Source organism: Falco peregrinus, chromosome 3 (assembly GCF_023634155.1).
Source record: "Falco peregrinus isolate bFalPer1 chromosome 3, bFalPer1.pri, whole genome shotgun sequence".
NCBI classification, from domain to species: domain Eukaryota; kingdom Metazoa; phylum Chordata; class Aves; order Falconiformes; family Falconidae; genus Falco; species Falco peregrinus.
In genome coordinates, this window is record NC_073723.1 from 29,775,312 (window position 1) to 29,802,818 (window position 27,507).

Sequence of the window (27,507 nt, forward strand, 5' to 3'; positions counted from 1 at the left end):
CCCCAGGCAGCTTCCCAGCCGCTCTGCCCCAGCCTGCAGCGCTGCCTGGGGCTGCTGTGACCCAAGGGCAGGGCCCGGCACTTCTCCGCGTTGAACCTCGCACAACTGGGCTTGGCCCATTGGTCCAACCTGTCCAGATCCCTCTGCAGAGCCTCCTGCCCTCCAGCAGAGCAACACTCCCACCCAGCTTGGTGTCACCTGCAAACTTACTGCGGGTGCCCTTGTCCAGATCATTGATAAAGGTATTAAACAGGACTGGCCCCAGCACTGAGCCCTGGGGAACGGCACTTGTGACCAGCCACTGGCTGGATGTTACTCCATTCACCCCCACTCTTCGGGCTCAGCCATCCAGCCAGCTTGTAACTCAGCATAGAGTGTGCCTGTCCAAGCCACAAGGAGCCCGTTTCTCCAGGAAAATTATGTGGGAGAGTGTCAAAGGTTTCACTAAGGTCCAGGTAGACAACATCCACAGCCTGTCTCTCATCCACTAGGTGGGTCACCTTGTCACAGAAGGACATCAGGTCAGTCCAGCAGGACCTGCCTTTCATAACCCCATGCTGGCTGGGCCTGATCCCCTGGTTGTCCTGCACATGCTGTGATGGCGCTCAGGATGACCGGCTCCACAACCTTCCCTGGCACCGAGGTCAGGCTGACAGGCCTGTAGTCCCCTGGATCCTCCTTCCAGCAGATGGGTGTCACATTGCTTGACCTCCCGTCTTCTGGGACCTCCCCAGCTACCCAGGACTGTTGACAAATGATGGAAAGCGGCTTGGTGAGCTCCTCTGCCAGCTCCCTCAGTAACCTCAGGTGGATCCCACGTGACCCCATAGACTTGTGTGTGTCCAGGTGGAGCACCAGGTCGCTGACTGTTTCCTCCTGGATTGTGGGGACTTTATTCTGCTCCTCATCCCTGTCTCCCAGCCCAGGGGGCTGAGTAGCCTGAGGGTAACTGGCCTTGCTATTAGAGACTGAGGTAAAGAAAGCATTAAGCACCTCACCCTTTTCCTCATCCTCTGTGGCAGTGTTTCCCCCCGCCATCCAATACAGGATGCATATAATCCTTGGCCCTCTTTTTGTTTCTAATGCATTTATAAAAACATTTTTTTTTACCGTTTACAGCAGTGGCCAGCCTGAGTTCTAGTTGGACGTTTGCCCCTCTAATCTTTTCCCTGCATAACCTTGTGACATCCTTACAGACCTCCTGAGCTCCCTGCCCCTTCTTCCAGAGGTGGTAAACTCTCCTTTTCCCCCTGAGTTCCAGCCAAAGCTCTCTGTTCAGCCAGGCTGGTTGTCTTCCCCGCTGGCTCGTCTTTCGGCATAGAGGGATAGCCTGCTCCTGCACCTTTGAGACCACCTTGCTGAAGAATGCCGTCTTCCTGCACCTTGGCCCTTCAGAGCTCTCTCCTAAGGGACTCCATCAACCAGGCTCCTAAACAGGCCAGAGCCGGCCCTCCGGCAGTCCAAGGCAGTGGTTCTTCTGACTCTCCTCCTTACTTCTCTAAGAATCAAAAGTACATCTCTTGATCGCTATGCTCAAGGCGTCCTCTGACCACCGCATCACCCACCAGCCCTGACCTGTCTGTAAAGAGCAGGTCCATTGGGACATCTCCCCTGGCTGGCTCCCTGACCAGCTGTGTCAGGCAGGCATCTTCCACACACTCCAGGAACCTCCTAGACATTTTCCTCTCTGCTGTGTTGCATTTCCAGTGGACATCCAGTATATTGGATCTCCCATGAGAACAAGGACTAGCAATCTTAAGACTTCTCCCAGCTGCTTGTAGAATATTCCATCTGCCTTTTCATCCTGGTTAGGCTGTCTATAACAGACTCCCACTAGGATATCCGTATTGTTGGCCCTTCCCCTCATTCTTACCCATGAACTCTCAACCCTGCCATCACCCATCACTAAGCTCCAGGCAGTCGAAACACTCCCTGACATACAGAGTTACCCCACTGCCTCTCCTTCCCTATCTATCCTTTCTGAAGAGTTTATAGCCATCCATCACAGCACTGCACTCATGTGACACATCCCAACCACACTTCCGTGATGGAGATGATGTCTCTGTCTTTCTGCTGCGCAATGGCTTCCAGCTCCTCCTGTTTATTGTCTGTGCTTCAGATGTTGGCATAGGTGCACTTCACCTGTGCAACTGATCTTGCCTCCAACCCCAGCATGCCACCCCCAGGCTCATCTCTAGTGAGGCTAGTATTATTCCTTTCCCCCTTCGTATCTAGTTTAAAGCCCTGCTAACTCCTGACCTAGGATAGAATAAAGAAAGAAAAGAGCTTTCTCAGTCGATAAAATTTTGACCATAACACCTGCTCAAAAGCATCATGTCTTACAGCTGTTCCATTAAATGTTCAAAAATTATTAACATAATACAGAGCATTTTTGTTTTGTTATACAAGCTACACCACGGTAATAAGCCAAACCTTTTCCCATAAGCAATATGCAAAGCCATAACTTTGACTAAAATCCTTATCTGAGTATAATTATAGTATTACATAAAGAAAAAAGTCTTTGGTTAAGAATAGTTTAATACAGCTATAGTTTCCTTTTCAAATGAAGTTTCTCCATGACTACTCCAGATATTGCAATTTTTATTATGTGCAGTCTATTACCACAGTTATGTTTAACAGTGAAACTAGTACAATGTTGACAGATTTATAAATTCGCATTTAAAATAATTTCAAATGACTAAGGAACTCTAAATCACAGTAGAAATGTGATACAGTAATTTTAGTAAGAAATAGATCACTAAAAAATTTAGAAGGCTCTATAAGGTAATGACACAAATCACAAAATAGCTACTTAAAAAAAAATTGATTAGAATTTTTGCCACTGGTGCAGTGATCAAAACCATGGACAAACAGGTTTCCTAAGGTTATCACTAAACCTTTCTACTCCCTCAGTATAAAAGAGCAATCAAAAGAGAAAGCATTGAGTAACAGCTGATTATATATGTTAATGTTAATGAAAGACTTCTATATGAACATTTGAAATAACCAGGCTCAATTACATTTTGGAAGGATACATAACAGTACTGCAAAAGTAAATAAATCTCTTTTAAAAAAGCCATATACCAGGAAATGTTGTGGTGCCCTAGTTATGATGCTGAAATGAAGAGCAACTCAACACATTTAAAAATTATGTAAAGTTATTAAAATGATAAAGCAGCAATTGACAAACTGAAGGATTTGAGATGATGCTGGTGCAGAATGAGCTTAACAGGACTCAAATTAACGTTTGACAATCACTACCTAACAATGTTCTTTACACACAAGAAAGAGATCATGTTAATCCTCCCATTTCAAGGCCTCATCTGAAACTTCCCTGATGTGCACAGTGTTCCGTAATTATGCGACAAATACCAAAAGTTTCTTTTATCAGCCACTTAATAATTGACCACTTAAAACTGAGACAGAACATCAGGCTACAGAGACCACTAATTTCATCAATTATGACAAATTTAAGTTTAAGAACATTCTACTAACCTGCCAAAATAAAGTTAAGAATAAATTTAAAATCAAGTAAAACCTGTGTTCTTTCCAGGTCAGGAGTATGAGGCATGAAAACTTAGGTCAACAATACGTCAAAGAAAACACTGTGCCACACAGACCCACAGCCTTAACTTCTTGTACCTTTTCCAAGCACTTCATACGCAAATATGTGTTTTGACATTATATACAGAATCTGTTAAAACGTTCACTTACATCATTTTCAGAACTGCATAGTTCATCTCCACTAAAATGTGTTTTAATAAGAACAGTGATTCTGTAACAAGTTATGCAATTATTGGATAGACCAACCTAAATGGTTAAAACATGATTTACTATTCAGATTCAGGAGGCTTATGAGGTCGCAGTAGTTAAAACTAGTTGCAAAAATACTGATCCTAAACCACGACCATTAAAAAAATATTCTCCCTATTCCTTTAACTTAATGTTATAAATGAAAACATTGTGAAATGAAAATTTTAATATGCAAAAGTTAACATTTTAAATAATTCAAAATAAGATCAACAGCATGTGCAGCGAACTATAAAATACAGGGTGAGAGAAAACAGTGGAACACGAATGTACTACTGACCTAATACAGAAGAGAAAGTTTCCCTTCCCCTACTCCTTTCCCTCCAAAAATACATACCTGTTGAATGTGTCTACTAGCTCGTTTCTGCGGTTGGTAGATGAGCCAGCTATACAGGACTGGATCAACATTAATTGCTAATCCCTGTATGCTGGACAAGAGTACTGCACCTGTACACGGTAGAAAAGAAAAAAATATGTGAACCATCTGCTAAAGAATTTCCATATATGGATTCATTTTTCTTGCAACAAATGATCTTTGATTAAGACTTTTTGTTTGGACTGGACTTACATATATATTTATTTTAAACTCCAATCAAGAGTAATAATTAAAGCATAAACTTCAATACCTTCTTGAAAGTGAGAAACTTGCCAGCACTGCCGGTATTATGGACACGGACACACACACAAAGAGCAGAGAATCACATTTTGATTTTGCTTATTACAATTTTTTTGCCAAGAAAAATGCTTGTTTTCACAAAGTTGTGTGTGTAACCAAATATACTCAACACCTTTCCTCAGATTCTCAGCCAACAATAACTTTATGCAAGAAACAAGTCAATGAGACCCTTGACAGAAAGAGAAGAATATAATGCATGACTCCCCCCAACCTCAATAAAGAACAATTTGGTCTAGGACAGTGGGTTCTTTTAATAAAGACAGGTCCACTTAAGGTTAGTGGTCTACCCGAAGCTGCTCAGTACAAACATTTTTCATGTAAATGTGGTTATAAATATTCTTTAGTGGACTAGGTAGGTAAAATTAGGCACATTTTTTAACTCTGCTAATACTGGCAGTCTCAGTACTGTGAGCTCTTAGGATTTTATCCTAAGTTTTACAATATTATCTTATTTCCTTTAAATCTCACTTTTGAAGTCCTAGAATTACAAGATAGGGCTACTGTATCTTCATTTCTTAAAAGTAAACTTCTAGTTTTCTGATGCTTGTGAAGAAAAACTGACATAGGAAGCATTAAAACTCAAAATAGGAGAAAAACTATTCTCAGTATCCAGAAATCTTAGCATATACTTCAAGCAAAGCACACTAAAACGTAATTTATGAAGCACCATTTCTGTTAAACCTGCATTAAAAGTCTGATGATATATTAGTGAGAGTTTTGTTTTAATAGCAGAGAAAAAGTATCTATTGCAGCAGAACTTAATCAGAAGCAAATAGATTAATATAATACAGAGGTATCAATTATATTGAAAAAATAGTACTAGCGAGTAGTAATAGGCAGCTATCTTTCGACAGAAGTTTTGCAATTTTACCACAAATAAGTAAATGGAATAATGAAATTAACTAAATAAATTCAAAACAGAAATCCTGGTTACTGGAAGGTCCCAACACCAAGTTCTAGAGAATTACAGTAGTTCAGTAATTCAAAGAATCACAGTTCCTAAAGCAATATATACTATATTTACTCTGTAGTACACAATATAATTACACAGCAATCTGAATTCAATCATAAACTCAAATTCAGAAAGCTTGTCACACAATTCAATGTACTTTCCAAAAACCAGCAAAAACATACGCCTCAAAACACATAATACATCACCAAAACTGTAAACAGAAAAAAAAGAAGTTATGACTTTATTGTACACAACAAGATTTTAAAACCAGCTGAATTCCAAATGGCAGAAGGCCCACCAACCTGGGGCAAGGCAAGCAAAGCCTGATGAATACAATGGGAAAATGGCAGTCAAGAAATACTCAAAGATAATTCATTTGCCTAGAACAGGCTTGTAGTTGGAACACACACTGTGAAGAGCTCCTATATGCAGACTAGTCTACGTGATCTGATGGTTTTAAATGTCAGTAATATACCTTAGAAATAAATCTGCAATTTAAAACAAAGCTGATGTCAAGCATAAAGTCAAGGGGTAATGTGCAAGAGCAGCGGTGAATATGCCTTGCAGTGGGATCTGGAGGAGACTAGAAAAAGTAAGCAGAAGGTAACAGAGGATTGATAAAGTATACACTATAATCATTAACTTTTATAAGCTACTTGGATGCCAAAATAAGAGAATCCTGCATCTTGAAGAGATACTGCCTGTTGTCAGCAATACTTAATGAAAGGTTTAATGTTTATGTGATGTGACAAGTGGGAGTCAGAGACCTCCCAAAGAGTGAGGAATAAAGTCAGCCTACAGGCAAAGTCAACAAAAAATCCCATATTTATAACAGACTCCTGAAAAGAAGAAGAAGAAAAAAAAAAGTGTTACTGTAGCACATGATGCTCGTTACTTAATTTAGTTTCTTGTTTACTGCAAAAAAATTAGCTAAAACTAAGAAGTTCAATACAATTAAGTCATGCTTTGAACTGAAACTATCTTTTCCCTTCAATCAAGTCACACTAGCACAATCCCATAAAACTCTGAAGTACGGTAAAATAGAAAGCAAAATAGTTTATTTTTCCAGTTCTTTTGTCTTTGATAGTTTGTGTCTGGGAGGGGAAAAAAAAACCCCTAAAAAAGCAGCACAAGTAGTCAGATAAGCAATTATATTATTTGCCTTTCAATTTGACTGTCAGGTAATTTTGGCCTTGTACCAAGCCACTTCTGTCACATTGAATTACTGAAATTTACTACCATATTTGCTGTTCGGCCACTATAGTCAACAAACAGTTTAACAACAAACACTTATGTAAAGTTTTCTGTGTAACAGCTTTACTCAAAATAAATAACTATGTGGACAAAGAAAAGTTTCTCAGATCTTTCTCCTCCCATTGCCCCCAAAAAAACCCAACTCAAACATGTGTTTTCATGCCAAGAAATAAGAATCCCCCCTCCCCCCCAGTTTTCCAGGAAGATCTCACTGATGTAAAGAACAAGCTGTAAGTTGGCAGCAGCCTCCTTCAACATCTAAGAAAAAAAATTAATTGCTATTTCGTCTCTGACAAAATGCAATGCTTGAGTTCCCTGGATTTCATTAAGACTGTGGTGAACTTTCTTTTCTCCCCTCCCCTTTTCTCCTTTTAATTGAATTTACATTTCAGAAAAAACAGACCTTAGTCCCATTCCATACTAGGTTCCTTTTCCTTATCCCAGCTCTTGCCAGAGTTATCTATTACATCTATCTAGTAACTGATTTTAAAAATATGAATTGAACCCAACACCACACAATCTTCAAACGTTTGAGAATTTCCTCAGAGTCACGGTGTTATCTGCCAGGCACAGTTTGGGCAAATAATTCCTTTCCACCCCAACGTTCAAGCTGTCCCCTGAAGGAACGAACCAAGGGGAGGCTGCAGGCGGACAGCAGAGGAGAAGGAACAGGAGGCAGCAGAGCACAGCTGCGCTTGGCACTCTTCATCCTGCAGACAAGCTCCTTGACAAGCTTTTTTGGGCTGACAGCTGCAGCAACAGCACTCGTCTTCCCAAGGGGCAAGGGGGGGAGGCTCGCAGAGGATAACCTGGGGCCTCCTGCACTTGGGCTGGCTCTGCCGCCAGCTCCTCCCACCTTGACGGCTGAGCAAAAGGCTGCTGGAGGAGCAAGGAGGAGCGGGGTCGCTAGCCTGGGGCTCTAGCCCTACCCTCTCCTTCAAAAGGGAAATTCAAGTATATAGTAAGTGGGGCAAAAAGGGAATATGGTACTCCTCTGGTGAGGCAGAAGAGGACACCTGGGGGGTGCAGCTGCAGAAAAAAAGAGACCAGAGGTGAAGGCAGGACAGGTGAAATGAGGCAGAGTCAAGCAGCAGAGTGGTGGTGCTGAGAGATGCTCAGCAGTGATGAAAAAATGCAAAAGGGCTTCAAATATCACAGAGACAGAAGAAAAGGATGAAGGCAGCAAGGTGCTGAAAGAGCAAGGCAGAGGTGGATGAGCACTTAGGGAAGGAGAAGGGAGATAGCAACATCTGGTGAAAACAGCTGTCTATTTGGATATGTAAGAATTTTGTGAAAGAGTAAACTGCATTACTGAGTCACTCCCAACATTTCAGTGAAAAAAATTTACTAGGAAGGGTAGACGATAACATTTCAATCATAAATTTACTTATTAAAACTCAACATTTAACACAGTAAACAGTAACAAACTATGATGCACTAGACATTGAGAAGCAGCCTTGCTATTTGCTGCAGAAATAAAATACATTTTTCTGCATGTAATAAAGGATCACCGTGGCAGAATTCTTCCTAAATTCTGTTCTGTGTGGATGCAGTATCCAAACACATCTATATTGCTATTTCCAGTAAAAACTTTTAACACATTTTAGATATTCCCCTATAAAATGAACTGGAAAACCTCCACAGGAAACTGACATTTATAGTTAATGGACACTTTCTATTTGGGAGGGATCACAAATATGAACAAAGGGAATGATCTACAATAAAAACAAACTTTGACAAGTTTTGTGTATTTTTAGTAACTAAGTAACTAAAGAAAACATTACACCATCTTGCTATATAAACCACACCACGAATTATTTTAGCATTGACCTCATGGCTCCTAGATGTCTCAGGATACGCGAATGATAAGCAGGTGCTGATACAGGTTGAGTTAGTATTAATTTAGTATTCAGTTATTTTAAATGACAACAGAAAGAAGAATTAATCTTTTCACTTCTTATCTTATGGTTCTGACAGGCATTTCCACTAAGGCATACTGCAAAAATGCAGATCTGCATATTACACCCAAATGAAGAGTTCTTTTTTTATAAAAGTATATAGGTAATTAGTTCTTTCTGCTAGTTGACTCAGAACAGATGCACTGTAAATCACTAAATGTGGAAATATCTAACTCTGTTTAATTTTAGCCTGGAAGTCAACTAAGGGAAAAAGAGTGCTCTTTACTACTCTGCTTACTGCCAAAATGGCTCACTCACCCACATTCCAAACAGGCTTTACCAATTAGCTATCCTACGGCTCCACAGCCATTTTCAGTCACATCCCAAGCTGAATGATGAGGGCTGAAGCAGGAGTTAGAGACTGAAGTTTCACAGCATAAAAATTAAACATGCAACCTTTTTGTCCACTTTGGAATACCAATAACAAGGCAATATGATTGTCTTGGAAAATAATCGACTTACGTAGGAGACCGAGTCCTGCATTTCATCCTGAAGTGCTGAGTCAGACAAGGGAAACAGGTATTTCAAGCTACAACAAAGTTTATGTGATTGTGAAAAATTATTTTTACTTTACACCAGCTACAATAAGTTAATAATTTTTTCTAACTACTGAAATATATGTCTGCATGTCTCCCTATTCAAGGTTGACTTGAATGATTACAGATGGCCTTTTATGTAAACATTATCTCAATTTTATCTCAGAGAAAAATCTCCAAGTCTACTGTACTTTCATGGAGTTTTATGTACACCGAGTGCTTAAAATAACTCTAAGATCAATTAGTTCTGTTGCTTAGACCAGTATTAGAGTATTTCATTAAAACAGAAGTAGTGGGGTAGCATTTTCCCATGAACTAAGGCTCTTTGGTCTGTAACATCAAACAGTTCTTTCATACAATAGTTATTCTTTACTTAGGCATACACACAACAATATTTTAACACTATTCCTTTTGGGTTCTCGTTTTTGTTTTTGTTTGTTTGTTTGTTTCTCTTTTTAAGAATAAGCTTTTGATCTTTGGAAACATTCAGCACGAATGTATCTCTATTGCTATCATGACCTTGTAACTCTCCTGCTGAGGTTTATAGCAGAAAAGCATCAAGTGCTGAAACAAAAGAGGTCAGCATCATTATTTTTATTTCAAAAATAGAGAAGGTGAGGCAGAGAGGTTATTAAATCACACAGCAGGACAGCAGGACCCAGGGATAGAATTCAGATGTTAAAGTTATGTGCGCAACCAATTACCTACTGTAACTAGAAGTAAAAATAAATGTAGTGGTGTGAATCATAACTAAATCACTTGGGCCCAATTTCAGTTGAACATTCTGATAAGCCATTGTTAGGATTAAAGAAAAGTCCTATCTCCATCAATACATATACTGATTTATGGAATTATAACACAGAATTATAGTCAAAGATATCACATAATGAGGTAAACCACAAAACTACTAAATACACTGATTAACAACGGGCTGTATGTCAGGCATAATTTTTGTAAAGTACAAGGAGCCACATTTCTGCAAATCAATCCAAAGCAAGGTGTAGAACAACCCTCAGTTATTTCATATCATCTTTGCCCTCTGATGTTAAGAATGGAATTGATTCCATTTAGTATTTTGTTGTACCGAGGAAAAACGCTATGACATGTTGAGATGCAAGTTTTCACAAAAATGCAAGAACATTCATATTTAACCTGTTCCCTGTATGTTTTTGGGGAAAAAAAAAAAAAAAAAAAAAAAAAAAGATATCTTGAAAGGCTGCTTTGTTTTCCAAAATTCATTTCAGCAAAACTTTAATTTCCTTTAGAGAATATGGTGACGTTGGTTCATAGTATTCATAATATATATAAATATAAATAAAAATCATAATAATATTTCTATTAATAGGCAATAGCAATCAAGAAAAGTAGCACCTGTGTAGGCAGCTTTAGTATACATAAATGTCAGCTTTATTTAGATGATTACTGAACTGTCTCTATGAAAATGTAACAGCAATATTCCTATGCTGAGCTGCACAGCATCTCTTCCTTAACTTCAAGGTTTTTAATGCAAGGATGTCTCATTCAAGTATCATTTCCTCATATTCACCTTTAAGTCCTGTTAATATATTTAACCATTGCACTTACTAATCTGTAATTATAAGGAGAATGAGAAGGTTTACATTCAACTGAAACAAAGGACTATACACGTAGAAAGGATATATTATAACGACTTCAAAACCATATTGTCAGGAATTGAATAAAATGATCATTTTAGAAAACACAGTGTTTAGAACACTTGCTTTGTTTTACTTATTTTTATTTTTTAAGGGGGGTGGGGGGTGTGTAAGAAATACAACGTTCAAGTTGCCCAGAGTTATGTTTCCATTCAGAAGATGTAGGGTGACCCAAACTGACTCCAAGCAGAGGTTGTTACTGGAGAGAGCACTACGCAAACGTTTATTCAGAAACCCAGAAGTTCTGACAACTAGCCACTTCAATTACAAAAGGTATCTACCAAAGCCTGGTCCCTTTGTCTTTTTTCACACCAAAGTTCCACTAAAAAGCTATCTAACATCTGACGTTGCAAATCTGATCATCTATCTGACTCTACATCCTTAGACAGTGTTTATTATGAAACTTCACGGATAAGATCTGCTCTGCTAGCATCGTGATACTTTCACATATGGGAGAGTTAGCTCTCAGGCTACCAACAGTTCTGCCTCTGTATCTGGTCCCACCAGTTACCTGTATGACAAAGGTTACTTAGACCTCTAACTAATGCCATAAACTACATTAACTCGGTCATACCTGACCAGGTTGTCAGAACACTAACAGAGGTTTGAGAATTTTAGCTTGTTTAGCTCTGTGACGGAAGAATTCAAATAGGCATTGTAATGTCACGGCTGTTCCTTTTCACCTTCCATATGGAACCAGTACAACTCACAGTTACTCGATCTGGTGGATGAAGAGGAGACATTAAGTAGGAAGTTATTTGGTGCTCTGAAGAAACTATGAGGCAATTTACCTAATTTTTTATTTGCTCTATTTGGCTGAGACCTCCTTGCTCTTATTTTAAAGGCTGTGGTGGCCATTTTTTAGATTCACAGTAATTACATGAAGTGGATTTCTGATGAACTACAGAAAACAGATGCCTTCTCAAGCAGACTAGGAATGAAACGTTTGTATGGATATTTTTTGTTAAACAAGAATTTTGCTAATTACTGTATTTAATGGACTGAGATTAGCAATGAGAGTAAAGCAGCAAATCCCTTCTTTCATTTGATCCCAGGAATCTAGTGCTAATGTTGGATCATGTTCTACTCTGCAACAGAAATGTGAACAAATTTAATTATAAAATAAGAAATATGATGGCTCAAAACTAAGGAATCAACAGTCATAAGGACAAAGACTAGTTATGTAGTCTACTGGAATTCCCTACACGTATTCCACAAGGTTTCATAAAAGGCTTTTGAAAAAACTACACTACTTATAAGCAGTAAGTGAAGAAGTTAAACAGATAAATAATTTGAACCTGGATCAAAACAAGTGATAGGAAAACACAGTAATTTTCACTATGGAAGAAGGTAAAGCCCTGCAGGGACCTAAGCTGAGCAAGACATTCCAGGAGATTAATGTGGTGACCAACCCTGCTGAGCTATGCAGAGTAACCAAGAACAGAGCTGATCGAAGAACTTCCAAAGTATCCCACCTGATTCAATACAGATAAACATACTTTTCCTACTATATCGCTGCCTCATATCTTAGCTTTACATATAAAATGATAACTGAGCTGACTGCTTTCACTCAGAAAACATTTCCGTTTATTCTAGAAAAGGGTTAGCTCAGTGTGCAGTAGGAAGGAAGAAAGAGGCAATAAAACAGAAAACATCATCTATACCACTGCATAAATCCATTGTGTATGCAGACACTGAGAACACTGAAGGCATCGCTGGTCAGTCAAAAGGGTCGTTTTAAGCATTCAGACCTGGAAACTTTTGTTTCACAATACCATTCATTCAGTATTTATGCTCCCTGATTCACTCTACGCTCCATGCCAAAAGCATTATACATTCTCCAAATCCCAGAGCAGAGAGCACAGAAATAAAAATGTATACACACATGTATCTTGAATTTCGCTTACTGGTTAAGTAATTTTCTTCATTTCTAAATGATTGCCTATTTACTACAGTCAACTCCAAAGCAAATGGGTTTTGAACAACTCCAGGTCCAAACCATCTGGATGTGGACCTCAGAGCCTTAGACAAACTGCAACAGCAGAACCTCCTTTCCAAACGCAGTATGATTTGTAGATTTTTATGACTGTCTTGTTCTTGGTAAGTATGCATACAAATGTGTAAATACCACCAGCAGCTGCGCTTCAAATATTGTTTACACAGACATTAGTTGATGAAGATACGGGGGTCTCCAGATATGCAACAAATGAGTTCTAATCACCACAGCACAGTTTGATTAAAAAACCCTCCAAATTCCACACAGGAACTTCTGCACAGAGAGCTTCAGCTTTGCCTAAAAACTTCTACCTGCATGTAGATATTCCCAACCCTCTTTGAGGGAATGCTGGATATCAGAAAGACTGTTTTCTTGGTAAGGGAAGGCCTCAAACTGCCTATTTAACTAAACTAACTTTTTATTCTTGCAGGACAACAGGACTGCAAGAACAGCGAGAATCAAACAACCCTGCAACAGCCAGGTAGTGGACTGAAATTGAAACTAAAGCATCCTGATGGACAAACGACTTATCTTCAAGATCTAAAAGACAGCCTGCATGCTCCAGCTGAAAGCTTGCATAAAAGCAGGGCGAGGACCATAGTCGACTTGAATAAGCAATCTCTTGTGTGATCTTTCTTGCTGTGAATGAGGATGTTTTCAATAAGGGATAGACAAGGCTGAAAAACTATATGCCCTATTTTGAGATAGTTTAGTGCAGGGCTGCTAACTACGGCCCGCAGGCCGCATATGGCCCCCCAGGGTCCTCAATCCGGCCCCCAGTATTTACAGACACACACACCCTCCCCCCAGCCGGGGGTTGTGGGGGGAAACCAAGCAGCCGCAGATGACTGCCTGCCACTGCATCCGCGCACTGGCCCCTGTTTAAAAAGTTTGAGGACCCGGGGTTTACTGCAAGGTTGATCAGAGTGCAAGCTCCCAGGGGAGTTCTAGGTGAATAGCTCATAGGGAGCAAGAAAACACTGGAGAAACTTAGAGCAGAGGTCTCAAAGCTGATTTAAATAAGCTGGGTTTGAAAGTATTAGTCATATAGAACCATTCCTGGACTTGTGGTGCATCTGTGAAGTCAGATGTGGCACAAGGACATCAGAAAAGCAGCACAGATTCACTTTTGTCTTTGAAGGACAGACTTCCTCTTCACTTTATAACAAAGACATCTATAGCGGGTAATTCTCGGCCAGAAAAACAGCCAGGAAGATGACGTTACAATTATCAATATCTCATTCAGCTTTAAAAAGCAGAAAATAGCTGAGGTCTGCTCCAAGGCTCTGAAATAATGGGAAATAGATCCTTGCTGGAATACTTGGTTTTGTCCATGTCCCAGCAGGGAAGAGAGAAACATGCTATCATCTCTCTTCACGCAGAGAATAGTATCAGTCATGATCCAAACGTATGACCCTTAACTAAGCTATCAGAATGCCTAATTAGCCCTCTCAGCTTTCTACTAAAAAAACCCAGCACGGTGAAGCTTCACTGTATTTCGTTTACAAACCATGATTTCTATGACCTGTAGGCAGTTAACCATGCATTGTAATATACATAAGCACACTGATATCAGGACTGCATCCTCCCTTTCTCTACGACTGCATTGGTAAGAGTGCTACCACACCACCTCTGCTACTGTAGCACAACATTACAGAAAGATTGTAAACTAATGATATAGCTAAAAGCCAGCAATGCCTCAATATATCTCCTCCTAAGTGATTTTCAATACAAACTCCTGTTTATTACTTTCATAATACAGGTTTTAAAGTAAAACCAGCAAATGCTCTAAAAACATCCAAGATGTTTTTTAATACAGTTCAGCTTCTGTATTTATAAACACCTCGCTATTGTCAGCGAAAATGCTATTTTGCAATTTCTTACAGCAGTATTCCTCTGGGAAATGCAACAGGATTCTTCCCCTATGGCAACAGGGCACCAAGGGAGCTATTTTCATTCCTTCTTCAGCAGCTGAACATTTGTAGTGTTGTGACTATGGATACCAACTGGTCTTGCACTTTCAGTTATAAAACTGAAATCTTTTCAGCAGTAGATACCTCATGTGCCTTCTCTTAAAAGTAATTTGAGTAATATACAGCTGTGGTCTCTTTCCTTATTTCTTAAAAATTACAGCTTCCCAGAGGCAACAGGAAACACAGAGAAGATTTCATATAATTTCTTAGGTGTTCGATTAAAAGAATACAGACACAGAGGTTGAGAAGTAAGAAAATATTATAGGAAAGCAAGCAAGCTTTACAGTAGAAATTCCACAGAAGATTATGCTATTCTATAGCAGAAATGTTAAGTAGAGGAAGAATAGGAAACTATGTGTCTTCTAAACAGAAAGTCCTAATTAATTCATATATTCCTGTATATTGTTTAAGAAGACTTCATGCTTTACACCAGTGATACAAGATTGCAATAAATAGCATATAAATTAGTTGCCAAACAATGAGCCAGAACAAAAATAGCCACAGTACATTACGCTGTCAAAGTTGTGACACTACAAGAGAGGTAAAGTTACACAGACAGTTCCACTATAAACTTTTTTTTCATATGTGCACCCCAACAGAACTTGATACATAGGGCTCAAGATGAAAGCAAATATTTTCTTAAAAAAAACTCCAAACAAAAAAAACCAACCAAACAAACAAACCCAGCAAGAACAACAACAAAACAAAAAACCCACAAACAAATGAAAATCCAAAAAACAACAGCTTTGAAAAATGTGAAATCTGTAGTGCTTGGTTACTTATTGGGAAAGAAATACAAGTTCTAGATACTATGAACATCAAATGGTCAGGTTTTCTAATGGACAATCATGGTCATTTCTGCAGCTATCATCCGCATAGGCAATAATTTCAAAAGGGGCTTGTATTTGTGAATGACAGTACACACAGAAAAAAAAAAACCCACTTCATTGTATGTGTGCTCAATTTACACAAACAAGGAAAATTACATTTTAGAGGTCAACTTAACAACATCTTATCTTATTATTTGGTTAACACCAAATTTGAATGAAATTCCAGTCCTTTACAGATCATTTGATTTTGAGCTTTACAGTACCATTTTGATAGACTTACACCTGCCATGTAAAACCAAAAAGCCTTCCTCAACTTACAAAACCTAAGTGTAAGAAAGGAGGGAGAACAAATGAGCAGCTCCACATATACCGAAATGCTTGTAGCAAGACACAAAAAGGCATGGACTAAGTGAAATCTCAGATGTGGAAATACTGCCGTTTACACCTAGAGGAGGGGAGCCAGCTTCAACAAGTCTTGGGAACGCGCTGCAGTTTCAAAAGATTCTAGAAATATTATTTCAAATTAACTATACTACATATTGGAGGACTTTCACAAGGAGGACAAGATACGCAGTGTGTAACTAACTGAAAAATTCCCACACAGCATAAATATCAAGGAGAAATGCCCTGTTGCTGCATATTGTGAAATTGCCTAAAATTCTGATTGCATTTATGTAACAGCATGCTGAATGCATGTAGTGCAATCTGGATCCCCTCCCTGCCGTTTTGTCTGTTACTTGTCTAACTTTTATCTGAGGTGCTAGCAAACTCAGCAGAATAAATAGCTTCCTTCGTGTAACCCTTTTGTAAATAAACATAAATCCTACAAATAAACAATGACTACGAATCACAGATTCAGTCTCCTCTATATGAAATGTAAAATTGCACCTTCACTGGTATCAATTTTACCCCCTTCCAGAAGAACTCCATATACTGGTTACAAAGAGGAATTGATATGACTTGTGCTCTAATAATAATTAGATAACTTCCTAAACTAGCATTTATGCTACTAGAAATGTGCAACAATTCAGACTCTATAAGCAATGGTGACAGTCACTATGAATGTTACAGATACAGATTAAAGTAGATTCTTAGCTGGGCAAGGGAAAGTTCTTTCACAGAAATGAAGTACTTAATGTTAAAAATGACAGGACAGAAAGGATGCAACACAAAGCACCAACACAAGTAATACTGGAGGAGACTGCTGATCATCCCACCTTTATTACTCAGGGCAATTTTGAAGATATTTAAAGTAGTTTAAAAAAGTGAAATAATCTTCTAATTCATAAATGTTCCCAAGTAAATGTAACAAAAATTCTGAATTCCTGAAAAAACTTTTCTCAAGAATGTAATGAATGTTACCATGATCACCAACAGACAAATAATAAAAACATGTCTTTACAGGTCATATAGAGGGCATAAAAATCAAAAGGATTGAGTTAAAGGTGATGTTTAAATCTTCATGGTACAGTACAATATAAATTTTATAAAGTATCATTAAAAAGAAAAAATAAATGAAAGAATTCTTACATTCAGAATATCATTAAGGATATCCAGATTGCCATAATTAGTTTATCATAGAAAGTTGCTTTATTCTTCTGCCTGAAACAAAACTGTCAGCCTCCAATGCAGCAAGCAGAAAAAGTAACTGTTAGTCTTTGCACATCAGAAATTAATGCACAAAACTACAAAGCCAAAGTTTGTGCTGCTCGTTTCTACCTGCAGTGAACCCAGAGACGGTTATGTAAAGTTTACTAGTTGTTTCAAAATTACTGAATCATTTAGCTGATTTAGAACTAAGTTATCCTTCTCAATACCAACATGCTTGTAAACTTCGAATATACAATTAAGACAGCTGTTAAGATAAATTACTGTGAAGATTCAGAAGAGCTAGCTGTGCTGCATGCAAAAAAGTGAAACACCTAATACAGTAAACTAATTTTCATTTAGACTGAAACATGCATTCTTGAATGCTGTCCAGACTCATGATCAATATCTTCTCACTCATGGGGATCTAATCAAGAACTTATTAGGGACAGGCTTGCTACATCTCGTAACTAATATTTCTGAATTATAGGAAATCTGTATTAGATTAACTACACTTAATATACTTTAAAGCATTAGTTATACTATTATGTAAACATACCTATTTTAAAATCAATTCTTTAACCTCTCCCATCATTCCTAAACTTTTTTTAAAAGTTAACACAAGTTACAATTTAATTGATTATATACATTTTGATTAATAAAGCCAAAATGTTGCTTTGTTCAGTTAGTATTTTAAATCACTTTCTAGCTAAACTGAAAGCAGGAATTTTACTTTCACTTTTGGCCTTCAGTGAATGGTTCTCCATTAAAAATATCAACAACGCTGTCCAGCTGGCTATTATTTACAAAAAAATATTTATCTATTTTTTAATTATTGTTTTTTAAAAGCACATTAACTTCTCCAATATGGGCACTGGAAAATCACAGGTAAGGTAAATTACAAAATGCATCTCTTAACTAGTAGAAGTGCAGAAAGCTGCTGTCATACATTTAGGCCACAGTGGGAGTTTTTAAATTTGTTGCCTTGAAAAACTGATTTTTAAGTGAAACCAGCTTTCACGTTTTCACAGTGTCTTCTGAGAGAAATGTTACAAATAAACAGAAACATGTAACCTTTAGTACTATTTTGGCAGTAAGCTGAACACTGCAGCTTTATGATTTTACAAACCTCATTTAAGATTTTTAGCAAAAAAAGTGTTAAGTAAACTGTATAAAACATCTGCACAAGCATTAGAAGAACACCGAGTTTATTTACAAAGCAAATATTCCTGCAGATGGCTAACGATATATCATGATGTCTTCACAAAACTAATTTTCTGAGCAGATCTTTTGGGGATGTGCTCCAAAAAGAGTGGTATGTGCTCTTGCGTCATATTTTACAGATCAGCAAAAATCGTACCTGCTACAAACTACTTTGATCAAGTTTTCCTGCATTTGTTAGTGCACATGTCAAACTATTAAAATTATAATAAAAAAGTAGCCAAATCAGGTAAAAACAATAAGAAAATAATTGAAAAGAGTTCTAAGCAATCAAACTTTAAAAGGAATGTTTACTTATAAACATGCTTTAGATACTCCATGCAATTTTAAATTTTCTGCCTGACACCACGGGTTCTGGGTCCTATATGGTCCCTACCATGTAACCATAGCACTGGCTAAGCAAATTGTTTTCTAATCCAGATATCTCGGAGTTGTATTTCTATGCTGGGGCTGGAGAGATGCCAGTTCTAAAAACAAGATGTGAACGTAACAGCAAGCATACTATGTAATTTCTGTACCTGTAAGAGGAAAAAAGCTAGAGGAGTTTACCTCATCCTCATTTTCTGGATATTAAAGGAGATAATTCTGACCAGCTGGTTCTTCACCAGCTCATTAACCTCATAGTCCTTTATTATGATTATAACACTCCACATAGAAACCAGATTTCTGGAATAAAATGCAGATGTTTATAAAGTCTTGTGCCTGTTTATAGCTTTATGTTTTGTGATACTAAGTGGATACTTTGCTTTGGGGTTGGGCTTTTTTTTGGGGGGGGGGGGGGGTGTCTATGATTTTTTTTATGTAACTGGTGAGATCGTTTAAAAAGCGGCTGATGGATAAGCATTTCAAGCATGCAGTTGTCATTCTAACAAAACTCCATCTTGGATCATGGACTGAATAATCTTGAAGTTCCATTAAGTCACGGTTTAAGAGAAAACCAGTTGATACATACTGCTAACAAAAGGAGCAGTACCATACATGCTGTATTTCAGTTGCTTCTCACTCCTTACCACATCATTAATTTTACGTAGAATAAACTATCTTCTTTGTTGCTATTGCTGCATAGCTGGTTTCTCCTTCTATGTAAGTTTATACCAAGTCCAAAGGTTATTAAAATCACATAAATTTTCCGTAAATATTCATCTACGCTCAGCTATCTCCAGAGTGACAACTAGATGCTAAACAGTGTCCCACTGAAGAACATGACAAAATAGTTCAAAATAACTCTGTTTACTTAGCTGTTTTCAGTCCAAGGCAAAAGCAGATGAGTAGTTAATATGACTGCCTTGGAAGTTTTCAATTTCATGTTCTTATTTTACAGATATATTTAAAGAAAATAACCTTTGTCTTTACTTAAAATGCAGAGAATTTGCCAGAAAATAATTTCATGTCGCCAACAGCTAGAAATATCCGAGTTGTGTTTGCACAGTAACTAACTTAGGGTACCTCCTTAATTTAAGGAAAATAACTTTTATTCAGATCAATCCGGCTGTGTTTGTTTCTTTCTCTGTGCCTCAGAGAAAGAAACAAGGACACTCACAACAGCAGCCTGCTACAGTTATGGACACATTAGAAGTACATTATTTAATAGAATCTGTTCTAAATTCTTGTACCCTCAGCCGAAAAGCTCCCTCATGGATTGCTATGAAAATATCAAGGTACACTGAGTGAGCAAGCACCTTATTGTGCAGCTTGTGCTGCTTGCTAGCTATGAGAGCATGTTTACATTAGTGTCTGCATCTGTCGTATCTCAGAAGACCTGACAGCACCCTAAGTTATTTCATTACATGCAACCGTCCCTAGTACCCTTACACGGTCTTTGTAACTCAGAAGTTACATGCTGAATTCCACACTAATCCTTCTCACACGACCACACGACTCATAACATCTTCCTGCACAGCAGCAAACCTTTATCACAAGCTGCATTATGATTTTCTGTTTTAACAATTTGGAGCACATTTACAAATCTACAAGAAATATCATTTAAAAGCCTAAAGGATTCTTGTTTTTGAATAGATGATTGTCTGGTTCTCCTTGTTTGTCAACATGTTCAGCTACACAAGAGCAGGATAACAGATTTCAATGGAAGTTTAATGCATGTTTTTGATTAAAACAGGCTAAAACTGAATTTTATTCAAACTCCCAGCTACTAAGAAAAAGATGTTCCATATTTGAAATAATTCTAATAATGACTAAAGAGAAATACTATGATACTTGTAAATCAAATCACAGAGGTATACTAAAAGAAAACACAAAAGTGATATTTAAATGTAAACGAAACTCAGTTGTGAAAAATACAGTAAGCAAACATATCCAATGTCAAAAGATGCTGGAGTTCAAAATTTAGGATAAACACAGATGGCAAGATTAACCTTACTTAAACCTTGACTTTTAATTGTCCTAGCTCGCATATTCATAGGCTACAATCAAATCAGATATCGTTTAAATATATAATACATGATAATACAAGAAAGTTGTAAGTCTCCTGCCCAAGAGGTGTGGTATAAAAGTAATACACCAGTTAAAAACAACCCCTCAAACATCTATTTCGTGTTAGGCCGCAACTTAACGAATACTAATTGTTGCTTAAAAAATCAAGGCAACAAAAGGGTTCTCGGACATGAAAGATGAGTATTTTTAACATCAAAGAACCTACTGTACACTTCTTTATTAGACGTGACTTTTTCAATTAAGTGGAATAAAGTAAATTAATGTAATAGATCATCTGTGGATCTAATCTGAATTTTTGTAGTGGTGCCCATATCTTATACTCTGCAGCTGTAGTGGCTAGTGAAGTAGTTACAGACACTGAAAAAAAGACAGTCTTTTATAGATGAGATTTTGAACATCACATATTTCATGTGCAGAACATTTTATACTCTGAAATTATTATAAGGAGAACACTATGGGGGTAAGCCATTTAGTATTTACAATTAACCATCTACTGATAAAAATTCAGAAATTAATTCAGCCTTGTATTATTCTACGGAAGAACAATCATTAACAGTTTCTTCCTGATATCAGAAAAACCCTTAGCATTAATTCCTCTAATAAGAGATTAGAACACTACTGAGATGTAGAATTTTTATATAAATATATATTTATTATTTTTTTTTAAACAACGGAAGAGATGACATTTTATTTAGAACACTCCTCAAAAATTATATGCCATATTTATTCCCACTCTCACAGGATAAGCAGACTGACTCCTCCAGCCCTAGCAAAGTCTTATGTCACAAGAGACCACCACATGCAGGAAAGGGATAAGAAACCTCCACTTGAACCAATATGCCCAGCTCCCAGCACCTTCCAGCATAAGTAGCCCTTCCTCCCAGATGGTTTAGCTAGGTCTCCCCGCCCTGGTGGGGCATGCTAGCTGGCACATACTAATTCTGTACATTCTTTCAACTCTCAAGTCGTAGCAGCAATCTCTTGCTAACAAACACATAACAGACACACTGCTTGTGAAGTGCCTATGTCAGGTAACACCAAAACCAGCACTACCTCCAAGCAGCTGGTTGAAATGAGGCTACAAAATTAACTTTCACAGTAGGATTCTGTCACGTTAGATATCTCACTAGGAATTAGAAAAAGCCATTTATTCTAGCCACAAACTTCACAGTACTCCAGCTTCAGTATAGTGTAAGTCAAATAATAAACCTCAAAAGTAATGTAAATCATTATTACATGAAAGTTACTTTCCTGCCATTACGGCCACATTCAGAAGCAACCCACAGTTCTGAGTGTCTTTTAAGTATTTCCCGTTAGTGGAAAATGTTTTTAAACATTCTCTAAGCTGAAAACTCAATCAGATAAGTCTTTGGTGAAGCAACTTTTCCTCATCATTCTTTCATTACAAGGTGAGTATATAATGTAAAATAACAAATTAGATTTTTAAAAAATTGAGAGAAGCTATAATCTCCCTTTACTGAGATACTATTCAAAGGCAACACAATTTTTGTATTGTCCAATGGAAGCATTGAGTTGCCACACACAGTGCATGTTTTTATTGATTAATAGGGAACTGTGGATCCTAAAAGTCAGCCCATGAATCATATCTTAGGTGCCTGAAATAAGAATACATGAGTCAGGCTTCCAGGCTAAGAAGGAAGGGATGAGAGGGAATAATAATGATGATGATGATCATAGTGATAATAACAACAACAACAACAGTAACAATAACAACAATAATAATAATAATAAAGATAAAATGAACAGCCACATCAAAACCCAGGAAATGTATTTTCTACGATTTTCTTCTGAGATCTCCCAGAGCAGTTATTGGATCAAGAAGGAAAACAAGTATTATCAGGGAATAAATTATGAAAAAAATCCTCTGTAGTTATCGACTATCTCCCAAGGCATAAACAGTATGGCCCCCTAAAGAGACCCAGCAGTGCCCTCTGGTGATCCAGGTCAAATTTAGCTGTGTTACATGGACAGAAAAACTGACCAGTGCCCCCACAGAAGCTCCAGTTAGAGGACTGTTGGGGCTTTACAAAGGAGCACATCCAATTTGCACATATTTGTACCGTTCTGTGAAATTTTTGCTACAAAGTCTACTTTGTTGGAATGAATAAAAATTGTGGTTGCATTTGGGGACAAAAAGGCCCCACTATGCATTGTGTCCAATATACTCGTTGCAAGTTGTCAGTCCTTTCGTAACGCTGAAGATGATGGTGGTAGACCGCACAGTTTCAGAAGATGAGACAAAAAGCATTTTTCTTGTTTGCTTGGGTGATTTTTCACACACACACACCCTTTTTTTTTTTAAGTTATGTAGGAGATTCTCACATGAACAACCTGGCAGGTTCCCACAAGAACATGGTAGGCTAATTGATTTACATCAACTAAGTGCAGCAGATTGGCATTATCTTTTGGTCCTTTGATAAATTTGGAGGAAACAATGGAAAATGGTGGCATGTGAAATTCTGACAATGTTGCTGGTCCTAATGGAAATCCAGTATTCAAAAGCCACCCAAAGTATTTAAAAGTATTGGCAGTTAAATCTACCAGGTTGAATTCCCAAAAGAAAAGCTTAAAAATATATTTTTAAGGCATAATTAACTTAGGTTCTTAATATACTGATATAATTACTCACATTTTATATCATATTACTTCCAACTATGGTTACTCTTGCTAAGTTCTAATTTTTCTTCCATGCACTGTTACCTGACAGCTTCCTTCTATCTGCCTCATCTTTTCTTGCAATTCTTATGTTATATTGTTCCCAACACAAAAAATATTTTTATTCTCATCAGCATCTTTCCTTATTTCTTCAAATGTAGCCCCTCAAGTACATTTAAAGTTTTCACTTTCAACCCGTCAGCATACCCCATACTCTTACATACATGTTGTCCTACTCCTACCCTTTTGGTTTTGTTTCTTACCTATGCTGAGTTTTCTGAACCTGTAATACAGTTTATTTTTTGAATGTACCATTTATTTTTACAGTGTGACAATTAATGTAATCTGATTTGAAACTCCATTTTGGCAACTGAAGTTTTATGACAGTCATTATATATAGGTCTCATACAGCAAATAATTATCATCTATAAAGTTCCTACTACGTCTGTATTACTTCTATTTGAAATTTAAACAAAAATAAATAAGAAAGCAGACTTGCTGCCTTGCATGCATTTTGATGCGGTAAGCCAAACCTGAAAACAACCTTTCAAGTTTATTCTTCAGTTGAATAAATTTAACTGGACCATAAATAAAAACGAACACAAATTCAGAAAAAGGGGGAGTGAGAAAACCTTTAAGATGGGATTTTGATCCTTTTCCAATACAAGTTATGATAATAGGACAAGAAACTTCTACATTTTGGACTCTCACTTCAGATTCAGAGGAATGGTGTGAACTCAGACCACGTGGATCTAAAGTTTTTTTTTCTCTGAAGGAAAATAAGGCACAAGACAAGGAGTGTGTCACTCAGCTCCACTTCAACAGCTGTTCTTCCACTCGATTCTATGTCAGCTAACTTTTCTCTGTAGTCATTTTACTGCTATCTCCTGCGCAACTGGCTTTTGTATCTGCCCTAAAATGGCACAGAAGTGCAGCAGATGCATTACCACTGAGTATGACTGATTCTTATCTGGCTACACAGTGGGTTCAGAAGTAAACCTTTTAACCTAATTTCTTTCCTAAAATACTATTACTCCTGCTAATCCATATTACATCTTATTTATCAATAGGTTATTAAGGAGATGAATAATATGTTGCCAAGCTACCATTTTGTTTTCCATAGTTCAAAAAAATGTTTCCATTCCTTTTCTGTTCACCACAGTAAAAAACAACATCCACTGTCAGGCACATGATTTGCTGATCTCTGCCACTTAGCAGCACTGCTTATTTGGAAGGCAAACTGGTAAGAAGTACGATCAAGAATGAATGGATACTTTTGTTGCTAACAAATAATCAGGCAGAGCTTGCGAGCCTTACAACACCAGGACATTTGTAATTTCTTTTTGTCTTTACATTATTTTGCATTGGTTTAATTCCAAGATCGCAAATGAAAGCCTCAATTTTATGATAAATCTGAAAAGTTACCAAGAAGATAATTTACTAGTATTTACAAAGGTTTACAGTAAATATAAAAGTTGCTGTAAATGCCTACATATCCCCTATTCCTTCTACAGACAATGAGCAAACACTATCACCTACTTTCCAAACTAGATTTGCACTTCAGAGGCAAGATAATACCTTTCCATTTGAAAAATTAGTTTTATCAATTTACACAAAGGATGGACATAAAATAAAGGATTCCATACAGCTGAAGAGAATGAAAGATCTCCTAGATATCAAACACAGGAAAAAAATATTGCTGTATGCAGCAAACTTTGTTATTTGGTACCATTTTAATGGTCTCAAAATACTGAAGAAACCAAAAAGGGTACTTTCAGCAAAAGAAGTCATTACTGACTGCATTTAATAGATTACAAATTGTTGTCACTGTGTAGAACAAATTTAATGTTGCGAATGGTAACATATATCAGTATGTTTAAAACAAACTGGAGCTAAGCAAGCATATAGTGTAAGTATAACACTGACTTTGTACTTGTAAACATCCTTTCCACAGAAAGCCCTTTGGGACACTCAAAGAATTTACTGAATGAGCTACTTGGAATAAATAAAGAACACTCGACTTGGCCTGTAAGAACACTCAACTTGGCCTGTAACACTTTAACTGATTAAAAAAAAACAGTTTTAACTGTTCCCCTAGTTGCCTGGAAATGGCCATTTAAAAAAATGCTGCTGTGGCAATAGTAAATCTTTATTAATTCCTCATTTTTGGATTTTCCTGCATGGGACTCGTTAAAAATAATCTTTCAATCCAACTAGTTCAGATTGAAAATTCAGTACTATACAGAGAACCACATGAAAGTACAGAAAACAAGTAAGTTGTTTGGTTTTTTAAAAACTTATTCACAGAAATCAGATAATTCTGGCAGTAAAATTAGCTTAAGTGATAGTTACGTAATCTAAATGAGAAGATGCATTTCTTGCAGCTTATTACCATGCTTACCTTTAACAAAAATCACTTTTAACTCAGTTACCTGTTCCAGCTACATGAATTTGTTCAAATGTCGTTAGAAATGACCTGTCAAATTTTATTTTAAAAATCTTGAAATGGATTTTTAAAATTTGCAGCTGCACTTACAGCTTTAATTTACAAATAAAGTTTAAGTGGTTGAATCTCTATTTATGAGTAGAGTTAATTTTCTAGAAAACTTGAGGGCTACAGGTGCATTTGCAAAATTACCAGTTGTAACTACTTTAAAAGTGCATTTCTTTTCAAGTTGTCTGTTTGAGAGCATCAACACCTACCTTGCCATAACTTATTTTGTTTGGATATCGAGCAAATAAAAGCAAGTTAAAATTTAAAAGCTCAGAGTTGACAAAAAAAATATTTTTGAAACTGCTTTATATACAAAATCCCTTCCCTATGTCCACTGTACATTCTGACTATATCCATATGGGGGCAGTAATGTTAAAGAAAATAAGATACCCTAAAGCATTCACCTCAATTAATTTGTTCACAGACAATTTCTTAAACACAGATTTCTCAAGACAATACTAAAAAAATTTTTTTTGGAAGGCTACTGCTCCTCAGAACTCTGTTTAAAGGGCTACCAGAGAATAATTGCTCTTTTCATCATCCAGAGACTAGATCTATTTCTCAGTGTATTTAATTGTCCCTATGAATAACATACCATTATTTTCACATTGGACTTACTAAATCTAAAGCAGTATCTACATTGCAGCACTGTCTTAAGACAGGCAGCAGATGGGGAGGACCTAGCTCGTCCATAGTGTCTGAAGGAACAAGGTGCTGAAACAGCTATTATGGATTGTCACCAGATTAACACTTCCTGGACTAGGAGAACTTTATCTTAATGTAAATTACTCTATCAGGTCAGCTGCCTTCCCCCTCCATGGAGTAGCTGGAATCTCCATGGGATAACCTTTGCCTGCACATTCAGAGCAGCAGCAGCTTCTCCCTTGAATTGAAGCTGGCCTGAATCAACAGCCCCATCAGACTCAACAAATGAATGTTCTTTGAACCTTCATCCTGTACCCCTCAGGCCATTCCCAAACCAGCCACAAAAAAACCACCATCACATGTAACTGAAAAAAGCCGGTTCACCCACAACTTTTCCATGAAAATAGATGATTAAATTGCCACCAGTTATTCAATGGCTTCCTGAATGTACTGGTAATCTACAAGGAAGAAGTCATTTATTGTTAGATGAAGGGTTGTAGGAACACAGCAACCAGCTCTATGATTTATTCCTGGTCTGTCTCTTCAAATACGAGCTATGGAAGCATAAATGTTTGCAATGTTTTATAGAAAAATCCCCCAACAAAAATAAAACCCCAGAAAATAACCAAATATACAGTACAGTGTTCATTACCCTGATCCCTTCACTAAAACTTACCATTACAGTCCCCCAAACAGCCTTCTGACCTCCCTAGCACAACAGTATTCAACCTTTTGTCATGAAAGTGTTTGGGAGTGCACCTCTGTGAAAACAGGC

General features: G+C 37.4%; 1 protein-coding gene across 9 annotated transcripts in view; it reads right to left on the minus strand.

Annotated features, from left to right (window-relative positions):
- The window catches only part of VPS13B (vacuolar protein sorting 13 homolog B), a 478,583-nt gene that overhangs the window by 262,840 nt on the left and 188,236 nt on the right, over positions 1-27,507 (minus strand). For all 9 annotated transcript variants that reach the window (XR_008746679.1, XM_055800741.1, XM_055800742.1 and 6 more), the window contains one exon: positions 4,148-4,257. Coding sequence is in view for 8 of the 9 variants with exons in the window: in XM_055800741.1 (XP_055656716.1) it covers positions 4,148-4,257 (110 nt within the window). In the remaining variant the exon portion in view is untranslated. The remainder of the gene's footprint in view (positions 1-4,147; positions 4,258-27,507) is intronic.